Below are 14,540 nucleotides of genomic sequence, written 5' to 3'. Positions count from 1 at the left end.
CTCTACATGGAGCAGCATGATAGTAGTTGTCCAATGATATAAAATAGGATTTTCCTCAGAAAACAAATTAGAGCTTCACAGCCTCAGTGTGTATACTTATTGATATGTTGATATAATTGAATATACACACTTCATACTCATCAGTTTAGTTCAATATGGGCAAAGGGAGTTCTCTAAACATGTCCTCCAGTGTCAGAGAATATTTACTGAAATTGTGATGGCACCAGTACCAGTGGAGCGCTAAGAGCACCGTTCAAGCATGATCATCACCAGCATCGCCTTCCTGGCACTTGTGCCAGTGGCACATGAAAAGTCGTTCGAGCGAGATCATTGCCAGTGCCGCTGGACTGTGCAGGTGGCACGTAAAATACACCATTTTGAGCGTGGCTGTTGCCATTACCGCCTGACTGGCCTTCATGGCATGTAAAAGCACCCACTACACTCTCGGAGTGGTTGGCATTAGGAAGGGCATCTAGCTGTAGAAACTCTGCCAAATCAGATTGGAGCCTGGTGTAGCCATCTGGTTCACCAGTCCTCAGTCAAATCGTCCAACCCATGCTAGCATGGAAAGCAGACATTAAACGATGATGATGATGATGATGATGAAGGCTTTGATATTTCTTTTTATCTTTTATTTGTTTCAATCATTAGACTGCGACCACACTGGAACAATTTGTTCATGTAAGTCGCACTGTTTTATATTTGATTTTAACTGGAGGGAAAAAAAACTGCAGTATGACATATACATGAGGCAAAAAAAACAAAAAATTGTACCAAGATTCACTACTGAATTAGAGGTGTGACTTATACACAAGTAGATACAGTAATTTAAGTGGCAAATACCAGTCAACACTACTACTCTCCCTGAAATATTGCAGTTCAATTGAAGTAGTGATTGAGGATCTAAATTAGAGCATTGGATCTATACATGCAGATAAGCCTTTCTTCATTGCTCGGCTGTTTGTGTCAATACTTTTTTGTCTCATTGAATTATTTAATTCTTTCGAGCAGACATTTTCTCCATTAAGAACATTTTTCCAATGTCGATATTGACTTTGATTCTATTCATAAAATTTACTCTTTCTTCTCTCTTAAACTTTTGTTTAATTTCTATTATTTTACTTTTGTTTTGTTTTTGTTTTTTTGTTTTTTACTTTCCTGAAATTCCTCAAATCCCTAATCATGATTTCTAAGTTAGGCAACAAGGCCTGCAGTTTTGTGGAAATGAGATTATTCAATGAGATCAAACCCACCACTGGACTGATACAACTATACTTTTCATTCCCAGGGGATAAAAAGCATAGCTGACTTTGGTAGGATTTGAATCCTGAATGTGAACAACCAGAAGAAATACAGCAAAACATTTTTTCCAACATTTTTATGATTCTTTCAGCTTGCTACCTTTGAAACTCCTAACAATTTAAGTCGCTTATCTTCCAATCTTTATTTCCTTTGAATAACTCTGAAAAACAATTCACAAAAGTACTTAAAAAATCATTAGCATTTCATTTCACTTTTAAACACTAGATTTATTATCTGATTAAGTGCAACTAGCATCTCAAGTCTATTTTATCAGACTTTTATCTGAATTGAACTCATTTTAATATTCTAATATTTTACCAACTCTGCTAAATTAACATAAACTTAATATATCTAAAACACTCATAGTGTAGTGGAGGTGCATCATTTAGTGGTTAGGATGTTGGACTCATGGTCAGAAAATAATGGTTTCAATTCCTGGACTGGACGATGCTTTGTGTTCTTGAGTAAAACACTTCATTTCATGCTGCTCCAGTCCACTCAGCTGGTGGAAGTGAGTAATCCAGCAATGGACTGGCATCCCATCCAGGGAGGGATATATTCACCAGAGAAACCAGGAAACTGGTCCTATGCTCTTTACAGAGTAATGTGGATTGACCATAACCACACATAGGTGTAGATGTGGCTGTGTGGTTAAGAAGCTCGCTTTGCAACCCACATGGTTTCAGGTTCAGGCCCACTGCACAGCTTTTCAGGCAAGTCTCTTCAACTATAACCAATGGAAACTGTGGTAGTCTTGTATATGTATGTGTATCTATTTGTGTGAGTCTTAGTGCCTGCCTGTGTCACACACACACACACACACACATACACATTGCTTGACAACTGATGTTAGTTCACATTTATAATTTAGTGGTTTGGCAATAGTAACTGATAGAGTTAGCACTAGAAGGTGGTGAGCTGGCAGAAACATTAGCACCCTGGGCGAAATGCTTAACGGTATTTTGTCTGCTGTTACGTTCTGAGTTCAAATTCCACCAAAGTCGACTTTGCTTTTCATCCTTTCAGAGTCTATAAATTAAGTAGCAGTTACGCACTGGGGTTGATGTAATTGACTTAATCCCTTTGTCTATCCTTGTTTGTCCCCTCTATGTTTAGCCCCTTGTGAGCAATAAAGATATAAGAATTAGCACTAGACCAAAAAGAAATGAAAAACAGATTTTGGGTTGATTTGTTCAAGCAAAAACCCTTCAAGGCAGTGCCCCAGCGTAGCCAGTGACTGAAACAAATAAACGATAAAACATACATTATGTTTACAGATTTTTATGATTATGTTCTTCAAAGAAATCCTCACTTCCAATACAGCACCATACCTCTTATAAATACTCATTACAATCATTGCATTACCCTCATTAACCCACAAATTAATACATTTTTTTCGTCCTTGCTATTTCTTCTACTTTCTAATCCTTATTCTGCCCACATTACCTTTCAGGGTCAATTAAATAAGTACCAGTTATGCACTGGGGTCGATGTAATCGACTTAATCCCTTTGTCTGTCCTTGTTTGTCCCCTCTATGTTTAGCCCCTTGTGGAAAATGAAGAAATAATCATTATTATTATTAACAACAATTAACAGTTACTTCCCTTCAGCCAGAAAATGTGATTTTCCCCAAGCATGTTTGAATATTTGTCATTAACTTAGACTCATATACTGATGTTTTTCTTTTAGGACCTTTTTTATTATGTCTTCCTCATACTTGTTTATATTGAAATTATATTTATTCTAACCTGGCTAGTTTCCCTCCCCAAATAAGGACCAAAACTGCCATATATCAAACTTTAACATTGCTTCACTTCCATATATATTCAAAAAAACATACATCACTTTTTTCCTCATTTGCTTGACAATATCTGGCTTGGACTGAAACATCGTGCAAAGTATAGCATATAATTTCCAATGTGTATATGATAGAGAGAGAGAGAGAAAGAGAGATAGTGTGTGTGAGAATGTAAGATAAACAGGGATTACAGTTCCTGCTCCTAGTTTAACTGACCTCTTGATTGATTGTAAACACTAGCAGATTATTTTCTTCTCAGTTCATTCATGTGTATGGTAGACCAAAAGGGTAACTGAAGGAAACTGTGGTTCAGATATGCAATCTTTGTTTATAAACACATTGAATAAACACTTGAATAAACTCTACACATGTCTTGTACAAAACTGTATACAGCGCACCATATATGTGGGTGGGGGTATGTATTTATATACTTATATATATATATATATATATATATATATATATACACACACACATAAACACACACACACACACACACACACACATTCATTTTGTTCATTTGTTTGTTTTATGTTAATTTTTCCATGAAAGTATGAGTTGAACAAAGATTTATTCCTGAGGGGCTATTTTGATGCTATATGCCCTTTCAGTTGCTAGCCCTTATATGTCTTCCAAGTAAGTGACTTTGTTTTTTTATCCTACTTGTCCTCGAAGGCACAGAACCACATCACAATTTGTTAACAGGGTATGTTGGCATAATATCACTGTTGTGCTTAAACAGTTTCATACAAAGATGTAGAATGCAAACATTAACACATACATGCACACAGGTGGGAGTATGTATCTGTATTATATGTATGAACGTATATATAGTTGTTATGGTCAATTTGTGAAGTACTAGTGATTTGTTCTGTGTGGGCATAAGGTTATACACAGATAAAAATAACACAAGTAAGATTATGAGACAAAGAGATGACAAATAAACAAATAATAGATGGAATAAAATAGGTGAAAGCATGTGCCTGGAAAGCAAAATAATATAAAGTAAAAGAAAATAATAATGATAGGCCAAAGAAAGAAACAGAGAATCTGACATTTTGGATGATACCCTTTTATTAAAGATGGTGGGGAGGGAAACGATTTAAGAGAGGTGAAAGAAATAGAAGAATATGTACAATACTGAATTTAGTCTCTGGGTGGTGGGGTCTGTCATGTAAACAGACATCTTTAATTCAGTATCATTCATTTTTTTCCCCTTTTTCTTTTACCTCTAATCCTTTTTCTTCTCTTTGGTATAGGTTATCATCCAAAATTTATCAACCTGTTTTTACCTTTAGCATATCTAATTTACCTCCCCGTAACTGAAAGCTCTAGAGCATGAAACCATTCAGTAACATAAATTGGCTGTTATGAGACAAAATTTATAATATGACAAATGTATGTATGAATTCTTTCTTTAAAATAATTTTTCTCATTTAATGTCTTGCTAAAATTAGGGTGGTATTGGCTGTCTGTACAATACAGGTATGGGCTCCGTGATTTTTGGAAAAGCATATAATGGTCCCAGAAAAAATGTTTGGGAAGCACTAAGCAACACCACCAGCATCACTGCTTCACTACAGCCATTTGCCCTGTCTTTATGATGTTGATGATAATTCTTTTATTAGCCACAAGGGCTTACATAAAACAACATTAAAGGACATGCAGCAACATAAAAGATGAGACAAGACAAGACAAGATAAAGGGTTTTCAGTATGTAAACAATAAATAACAATTAAAATTAAACAATGTAAAACTCCCAAAAGCCACGGGCCTGATCAACAGGGCAAGAGCCCTTCTTTAATTTTTCACAGGTGTATGCTCAGAACTGGTCCTTTCATACTGAGGCAACACTTCTCGCTCTACCCTCACATCTCAACATCAGCTATGTAGAACTGTGACCTGATTGTGTGAACCAGAAAAGTTATGGAAAATAATGTATGGAAGATGATTATAAATATTATTTTAGAGCACTATAACTGCTTTAAAAAAAATTATAGACACGCTAGACATTGAGAGATAAAATAAAATAAAATTTATTTTACTAAATAATAGCAATTAATATGATTGACATTGTAGGTCATGGAGCAAAAGTCACCGAACAACCAATTGTTAATTCAAATTAGATAGTTATGGATCAACTAGAAAGACATTTTAATATCCTGAAATTTGAGTGAAAGCTTTGTCACAGAATCAGTCGTTAAAAAAAATGATAATGTATGACTATTTAATGAGTTTTTTTTATATGAAATGTCTTTAAAATAGTCATGGGAGTAATGCCAGAAAGGCAATCACAGACTGTTAGACTTAAAATATTTTTCTCTGATCTGTTTAGAATTAGTGATACCATTACAGCTTTGTTTATTGAAAATAAGTTGTCTGACAATGGTGTGGATATTTTGTAATTTATATATTCACATCTGATCTGCTGATGTCTTCAAAATATTATATACACCTGTATGTGTGTGTACACATACACACACACATATATATGAGAGAAAGAGAGAGGGAGGTGTTCAGGCTAAATTTCACAATTGTCTCCTTTTTTTAGGAACATTTTGGTGTGTCAGTGAAAGTGAAAGACATTGGAGAGTATAAAAATGATTTTAGAATATTAGAAAAGAGTTGTGCCAGGTATCAAAATTCCAGCATCATGATTGCTGCTCAATGCCCTACAAATGCTGTAAGGTGTCATGTGGACAACTGCAATGGAGGCTATGAAACCATAGCCAGCAGAAAGGGAGACAGCAGGCATTCTAACTGCATCCACATGCTGGAATTCATCCCTACATCTTTGAACAGATCCTTAGGCTCAATTCAGATAGCTATGTGAAGCTGCTGGAAACTGGTCAGTCCTTGGCTGGAGAAGGTTGCTGATGGAAGGTCATGTGTAGCAGCAGGATTTGACTCCTCACCATACCTCCAGAAAGATTCAGAAGAGATTGTCATAAAATTTCTATGACTTTGCCAGCCCTAATTTCTGGCCTCTTAATTCCCTGCATTGTAATCCCACGTGCATATGATGGACTGCTTTCAGTTTCAATCTACCAAGTTCACTCACAGGCTTTGGTCACTCCATTTACCTGTAGTTAAGTCTATGTCTGGTCATAGAGTAATCAGACACAAAGGACTTAGCCCCGTGGATGGCTTGTCAGACTCTGAAGCTGAAGAGAAATGTAACTCTTCATCTGTGGGAGGCAGGAATCCATTCCAGTCAGTTGGTTAGTAAGTACCAAAGATTAAACACCCCAGGTTGACAAGGACAGATTATCTCCCTTAGACCAGTACATCTGGGCCAAAAGAGGGGGAACAGGGAAATTTGCCCTTGGGTTGTTTTTAGTTTGCAAGGACCTTTCGAGAATGGGGAGTCCCGTGCTTGCAATGGGTAGTGTTTGAAATGGAAGCAGGGGCCGTAGCACCAGCACTATGGCTGTAGATAATGACCATGCCAACACCAGCAGCACAAGCGAGGCTACCAGCTCCACTCCCAATATTATCAATGACGGCACCTACATCACTATTGGCGACAGTAGTACCAATGTCATGGCCAGGAATGACCACCACAATGACAACAGCCAAAGCGATATTGCCAGACCCATGCCTCATAATGATAAAAGCACCAACGGTAGCTCCAGCAACAACATCCCCAGGCCTGGAGCTGACTGAAGATGCCCCAACATCTTTCACTTTCTTTCTGCATTTGAAGACTTATAGAACAAGAGATCCTTTACTTGTAAAAATAGTGTTAGCAACGAGAAGGCCATCTGGTTTTCAAACAATGCCTCAATTATATATTCACCTAATCCATGCTAGCATGGAAAACAGCTGTAGAAAAAATTAACAGAACAAAAGAAATATACTTACACATTCTCACTAATGTAAAGAGAATGACAATATCATATACATGTCAGCTTAGAAAACCAGATGTTAAAATAATGATAATGATGACATGATGCTCCTCACATGATTATTTAAGCAGAGACATGACTGAATACAGTAAAGAAAACAGAGAACTTGCAGGAGAAAGATATAGAAGATAAAGAATATTTTATGTAACAGCTTGATTAGAGATGCTCGGAAAAAGAAGAGGGCAGAAACATTTAATTTGGCAGAAAGTATTTACATGAATTGTAATTCAGTGTTGATTTATAAAACAAAGCTGTTCTGTAGCAGGAACAATCTCTTTTTTGTTGAACAACATTCAAGTAAAATGTGGAAATAAATAAAGATGTAAGCAATGTAAAGAAAAGGGAGCAGAAAAAATGTTGTAGAGGGGGTTGACCTGCCTGTAATGAAATTTGTTACCAACTCAGTACCATGTATTGATGAAATTTCATAATGTACATAATAGCTGGTTATGAATGTTGTTTTTTTTGTCTTTCGGTTGTTGTTGTTTTTTTTTTTTTTTTTTTTTTTTTTTAAGAAGAAGACAACTAAAATAGATTAATTAGAAAGAAGAGAATGTAATATAAAATTATAGCAAATGTATAAGATATGAGGTTAATTTTAAGACTTGAAGAAAGCATTTAAAATAATAAAGTAAACTTCTGAATAAGTTTATAATGGACACTACCTTTAGAAGAGCGTCTTGTCGCATTTTGCTGTGTTATTTAGTAAGTTGAAGATACTATCTGTATAAAAGAAAAAGGTTTTGATGTTGATATTAGTTTAAATAGAAGCAGTAGATAGAGAAGAATTAGTTGGTGCAAGGAGTGAGTATATAGATATATATTATAAAAATATTTCATTACATATGGTAGGACATAGAGGAGAAGTTAATTGGTTAGTTTACTGGTAAAGTAGCTAGCTAGCTAGCTAGTTACCCATTTTGGTTAGTTGATGACACAACAGTTCAGAATGATAACAAAACAATTCAGAAAAAAAGAAACAACATTGTTTTCAGAAGGATTTATCTTCTCAAGCCTAATGGGATATTATTGTTGCCATAGTAGAGATAGGTCGTTTGTTGAATAATTTTTAATTGTGGACCTAAATTATTTCACTTGAGTAATTTCAAGTTGATATCATTACTATGTAGTTAAGAAGTTGGCTTGACAACCACTTTGTTCCAGAATCAGTTGCATTGCACAGTACTTTGACCGAGTGTCTTCTACTACAGCCTCAGCTTGACCAATACCTTGTGAATGGAATTTAGATAACTTCCCTGAATCCCATGTGTGTGTGTGTCCTTTTCTTGACACCACACTGTTGTTGTAAAGTGAGGATCACTGTCATACAAGCACTGTCCTTCATTTGAAATCATCTATGAAAACATGTCTCACCATGGAGAAATATTACCTTGCTTGGAAACAGGTGACAGGAAAGGTATTCAAGATTATACAATCTGCATTAAAAAGATGTTGATGTTTATGATAATGTTGGTATATGTACACACACACGTGTGTGTGTTCATTCATTCATTTAATGTTTCTGTTTCACGTTAGCATGGGTTAAATGAGTAGTTGTTTAAGATTAGATATATTCATACATATCTCTCTACGTGTTGTTGCATATGCTGTGTCCCTTATACTAAATAACTTATTGGTTCAGCACAAAAATTTTTTTAAATAAGTATTGTACTGAAACAAGCAATGGGGCTGAAGGTAGTGACTCAGAATTGCCACGGTCCAATGACTGACAACAGTAAAATAATATCAGGCTTTTCAAAAACAGTGTTAGATAGGAAAAGAAAATCAAAACAATTTTCTTTTCTTTATTTCGAAAGGCAGCGAGCTGGAAGAATTGTTAGCTTGCTGGGTAAAAGGCATTTCATCCATCTTTATGTTCTGTGTTCAAATTCCAGTGAGGTTGACTTTGCCTTTTTTCCATTTGGAGTTGATAAAACAAGTACCAGTTGAACACTGGGGTTAAAGTAATTCACTAGTTCTCTACCACCAAAATTTTAGGCCTTGTGCCTATAGTAGAAAGAATTTTTTTTTTTTTTTTTAAATTTTTGTTGATATGGATTAATGATCTGTTTAAATAGCTTCCACTTTCCTTTGGCGCTTTTTTCCATTCATGAAGAATTTGAATGCCACACTTAATTTTAAGGTGTAAATGTTAATTTATGTGTGTGTGTTTGTGTGTTTACATAATTTTTTGTTCATTTGTTTATTTTGAATTTAAAAACACAGTATGATGTTGAAGTAATAAATTATTGCATAGATTTAAGTGTAAATTACTCATTCACAAATTTCCTTTTTTTTTATTAAGTGGTGACATTGTATTTGTTTAGCTCCTGTTACATGTGATGGAATCAAAATAGGCAAATAGGAATGACAATTGTCAAATATCAGAATCATTTGACACGCTCTAATTATTTCAGTTTTAATGTCACTTTGAAAAATGTTTCCTCTCTTGCCTTTCTCATTTTTTTTCCCCATAATTTTCTTTTCATTTTCTGCTGCCTCATGGTTTCATTTGTTTCACTCCTGTGACACTTAACCCTTTGAGCCCTGACCTCCTGAACCTTATTTGACCATATATCTGGCTTCCAGATGCACTCCACCAGTAGAGCAGTGCTATGGTATAGAGAAAAATAAACCATCCACTGATAAACTGGTGTTACAGGCTCAAAGGTTTAAATATAAAAAAAAGTAATGAAACAAATTTTTAAAGAAAAGGACCGCATGAGTGACTTAATTGGATGTCTCTTAAATCAACCTCTTCACCATTATCATCTCATCAGTTTACATCCAACTTCCCATGAAGGCATAGTTTGAATGAATCTTACTGCATCTTGTTTATTCATCATGGTCCTTGTCATCTTGTACATATAGAAACAGAAAAAAACTGGCCAACTTCCTTATCTTTTATCTTTTACTCGTTTCTGTCATTAAGCCTGTTGGGACACCACCTTGAAGAATTTTTAGCTGAATGAACTGATGCCAGAGCCAGTTTTTTTAAGCCAGGTATGTAGTCTGTTGGTCTCTTTTGCTGAACCACTGTTATGGGGATGTAAACACACCAACACTGGTTATCAAGCAGTGGCAGGAAACAAACACAGGCACAAAGACATACACACATAAATGTATATATATATATACAACTGGCTTCTTTCAGTTTCCATCTACCAAATCCACTCACAAAGCTTTGGTCGGTCTGATGCTATAGTAGAAGACACTTGCCCAAGGTGCCATGCCGTGGGGCTGAACCCGGAACCATGTGGTTGGGAAGCAAACTTATTACCACACAGCTATGCCTGGCATATGTTGTTAGGGTTAGGTTTTCTTTTTCGGGATTTTTGTTTTTCTGCTAGATACTTTTCTTATCACCAAACTAATTTACTGCATGGACTGAATAAATTTTATTATGCCACCGGTATGAGAGAGGTTATCTGCAGGAAGACTGGAGAGACCTGGGTCCAACTGAAAGGAAAACAAGGTGCCATGCAGTAGGAACGAACCTGGAACCACATGGTCAGGAAGCAAACTTCTTAAACACTCAGCCATGCCTGTTCCTATTATACACATATAAATACTGTTTCATCTTTAGACACAATGATGAGAGTGGAACAGATGCATCTTGAAGATACACTACATCCAATTCCTTATTTATCCAACTATTCCCTCACCTCATTTGTGCTCTGCCATTCATGGTCACTTCTGAGTTCAAATTCTGCCGAGGTCGACTTTGCCTTCCATCTTTTCAGGGTTGATAAATTAAGTACCAGTTGCATACTGGGGTCGATCTAATCAACTGCCCCCCCCCCCCAGAATTTTTGGCCTTGTGCCTAGAGTAGAAAAGAATACACACCCAAACAGACCATACGATGCTCACTTAATTTTTTTTTTTTTTTTTTTTTTTTTTTGCAATCATCACAAATTTTTATCAGTTCAAGCTCATATCTTGCTACCTTACAGCATCCCACTTCATACATAAGCCTCATACAATCTTTCCTCCACTCTGAAGTAAAAGATAGATAATGTGATGCTTGTACTAGAATATCTTTTGTTGCTAGTAGATATAATAACTCTTTGAACTTTCCCACCATGTTCTTACTTAGGTTACTATGCTATCTGTACACTCATTCCCACTGCTAATTGGGTCACCTAAATAGCAGTGGATTAGTTATAACAAAAGCTATCAGTTACTTCTAGAGAGCCTTTTAAATATTTGAAGGAGTTTATTTTGCATGCACTTTTACTGCTAATTACTCTGGTGTACCTACCACATAGAAGGTCAAACCTTTTCTGACAGCCTGCCTCTGGATCTGCTAAGTACACCATAGAGAATCTCTATCCTTTCTCTTGGCACCTGCATGACTGTGTGGTTAAGAAGCTCTCTCTGTGACCACATGACTTGGGGTTTATTCCAAATTCCATGACAACTCAAGCAAGTGTCTTCTACTATAGCCCTGGGTCAGCCAAAGCCTTCTGTGTGAATTTGGTAGAAGTTTGTAGTATGTGTGTGTGTGTATGTGTGTGTCTTTGTGTCTGTATTTGCCCCACCCCATAGTTTTGGTGGATTTTATCTTTTATTTGTTTCAGTTATTTGGCTGTGGCCATGCTGGAGCACTACCTTGAAATTTTAGTCAAACGTATCGATCCCAGTACTTTTTTAAAAACCTGGTTCTTACTCTATTGGTCTCTTTTGCTGAACTGCTAAGCTACGGGGACATAAACACACCAACACCGGTTGTCAAGCAGTAATGGGGGAACAAACAAAAACACAGAGACCCAGGAAGGCCTGGGACGAAGTGGTGAAGTATGGTCTTTGAATGTTGGGCGGAGGTGATGACAAGTGATCGAGACCTTTGGTGATTTGCTATGCTTGAGAAGACTTGTTAAACCAAGTGAAATCGTAGTCATAGCTGGTGCTAGTGACGCATAAAAGGCACCCGCTACACTCTTGAGGTGATTGGTGCTAGGAAGGGCATTCAGCCATACAAACCATGTCAAATCAGTTATAGATTTTTTATCAGAATGTCACTAACCTTTGTGGAAGAAGTTTCTTTCTAGTGTGAGTAAGCACTTTCGATTATCTTTTCAAACACATTCTTGGATAATGTATGAAAGAGAAAGTTGTTGTTCTTGGAGTAGTGGTAGTATTAACTATTACCAGTTTATTTTCGGACTTAGGGTTTTCATAAAGTATTCTTCCTTTGTCTTTCATTGTTAATCATTTTTATCTAATATTTTTGTAAAAAGGGAATATGTAAGTATTCTTTTACCATTGTTTATTATATGAAGTGTTGAATATTTTCAGTTTAGTTTCGGATTTAGAATTCTTATAAAGTATTTTTCTCTTGCCACTCATATTTGATAATTTTTATCATTTATTTTGTAAAATGGAAATATTTTAAATTTTCCATTTGCCCAAATATCTAGATATTCGCTGCTTGGGACATTCCTAAGAGATGAATCCCTAATTTGTTGTTTATACACATTTACACGACTATATATATATAGATGCAGGTGTGGGTGTGTGTGATAAGAAGTTTACTTCCCGACAACTTGGCTCCAGATTCAGTCCCACTGCATGGTACTTTGGGCTAGTGTCTTCTACACTCCTCAGGCCGATCAAAGCCTTGCAAATGGATTTGGTTGGCAAACTGAAGAAAACCTGTTGTGTGTGTATATATATGTGTGTGTGTGTGGGGGGGTCTGTATTTGTCCCCTACCATCACTTGACAACTGGTGTTGGTGTGTTAACATCCCTGTAACTTAGCTCCAAAGGGAGTGATAATATAAGTGCTGGAGTTGATTCATTTAACTAAAATCTTTTGAGGTGGTGCCTCAGCATGGTCACAGTCTAATGACTGAAACGAGTAAAAGATATATATATATATATATATATATATATATATATATATATATATATATATATATATATATATATATATATATATAATGCCTTTTAGGCTCTATCACTACAATCAATTTTGATATTCCATTTTCCATGCTTGCACATGTAGTTGGGTCTTCTCCAGCATTGAATATCCACAATCAACATGGTCCTTTGTCATCTTATTTGTGAGATGCAACATCTTGAACTCAATCTCCATTACTTCATCCATAGTTTTTCTCAGTTTCCATCTTCCACAGATTCCATTCATTTTGAACATGTGGCACTTCTTTATACAGCTATTATCTTCCAGTTGCATCACATGCCTGTACCAGCACACTACATATGATTCCTCTTATGTTCAGTTTTTTTCAAAGCTCATTTGTATTCCGTCATTCATGTATCTTAATATTATACATTCAGTGAAGTATGCTTGTTTCATTTCTTTCTTGTCTTTTCAAATCCTCTGCATTCAAGACCCATGTTTCAGTGCCATGCAGCATCTAACCTCATGCTCATGTATCACATAATTCCCCACCACTTCACTTTGAGGGAGAGATCATTCGTTGCTAGTACAGGCAATAGCTACTTTGACTTCTTCCAACCTCTTCTTTCTCTGGCTACTATGCTTTCAGTCACCCACCTCCACTATCAATTGTGTGCGTGTGTGTGTGTGTGTGTGTGTTCATTACTTTATTTCCATTTAAAAATATCTCAGAGTACTCAAATGTATGTGTGTGTAAGGTAGGAAAGAAATTTGACTTAGAAATTTATACATAGAAACATATGTATGTGTAATATATATATATATATATATATATATATATATATATATATATATATATATATATATATATATATATATATATATATATATATATATATATATATATATATATATATATATATATAAAGAAAGGGAGTGAGAAAGCAACTAAAATGTGACAAATAATGATGGAAATAGTAAAGATCAATCTGATACTGGATGAATAAGGAAAGGGAAAATGACACATACATAAAAGTTTTATTGGATTATAAAGTTATGCTGAATTTCTTAAGTAGCATATTATTACTGACATCTAGCATCTAACAGAACCATATACTTAATTACACATAACAAAGTCATTTTCTAGACAGATGTCTGTTACTCTTAATAGAATAGCTTGTTATATATATAAGTGTTACATTTTGTTCATAGCAGGTTTTTAAAGAAGCCAAAAAAAAATATTATTACCTTCAATATTCCATTCTCCAGCATGCTTGTTATTACTGTTTTTCTTGTTGATAGTATTGTAGCTGTTGCTATTGCAGCAAGCCTGTCTGCTTCTGTCACTTCTGTTAATGTCAATGTATAATAATTTTCAACAGCTTAGCAGAGAAACGGGTCAATGCCAGCCAACAAAAAAAATATTTGATATCACATGTGGAGTAATTATTGTAGAGCTATCTGCTCCATAATTATTTATACACAGATGAGTGAATGTACAACTGGACACATTTGTATGGGAATAACTCTATTGTCTTGTCATTCAATTGTTATTATATGTTAATTAATTAGTTGCTATTGTATATTAATTAGATTTTAATTTAATTAGCTTTGATTTTTAATATTTGTACAAGACTTTACATTTCGAGGGAGAGTATGGTTAACTA

At 35.4% G+C, this 14,540-nt stretch overlaps 1 protein-coding gene across 2 annotated transcripts in view; it reads right to left on the bottom strand.

Moving 5' to 3' along the window:
* The window catches only part of LOC106879196 (ras-related protein Rab-3), a 243,662-nt gene extending 229,377 nt beyond the window's left edge, over positions 1-14,285 (bottom strand). Inside the window, exons 1-2 of one of the 2 annotated variants that reach the window (XM_052969942.2) lie at positions 14,122-14,285; positions 7,675-7,732 (exon numbers count right to left, since the gene is read on the bottom strand). In XM_052969942.2, coding sequence (XP_052825902.1) covers positions 7,675-7,698 — 24 coding nt within the window. In that variant the 5' untranslated portion in view covers positions 7,699-7,732; positions 14,122-14,285. Of the gene's footprint in view, positions 1-7,674; positions 7,733-8,399; positions 8,633-14,121 lie in introns of those variants that run through there. The other variant, XM_089356094.1, reaches the window with a different exon arrangement.
* Positions 14,286-14,540: the final 255 nt, after the last annotated feature.

This window comes from Octopus bimaculoides, chromosome 8 (genome assembly GCF_046866305.1).
Source record: "Octopus bimaculoides isolate indiv1 chromosome 8, ASM4686630v1, whole genome shotgun sequence".
In the NCBI taxonomy this organism is placed as follows: Eukaryota; Metazoa; Mollusca; class Cephalopoda; order Octopoda; family Octopodidae; genus Octopus; species Octopus bimaculoides.
This window is presented reverse-complemented; position numbering and strand designations above follow the sequence as displayed.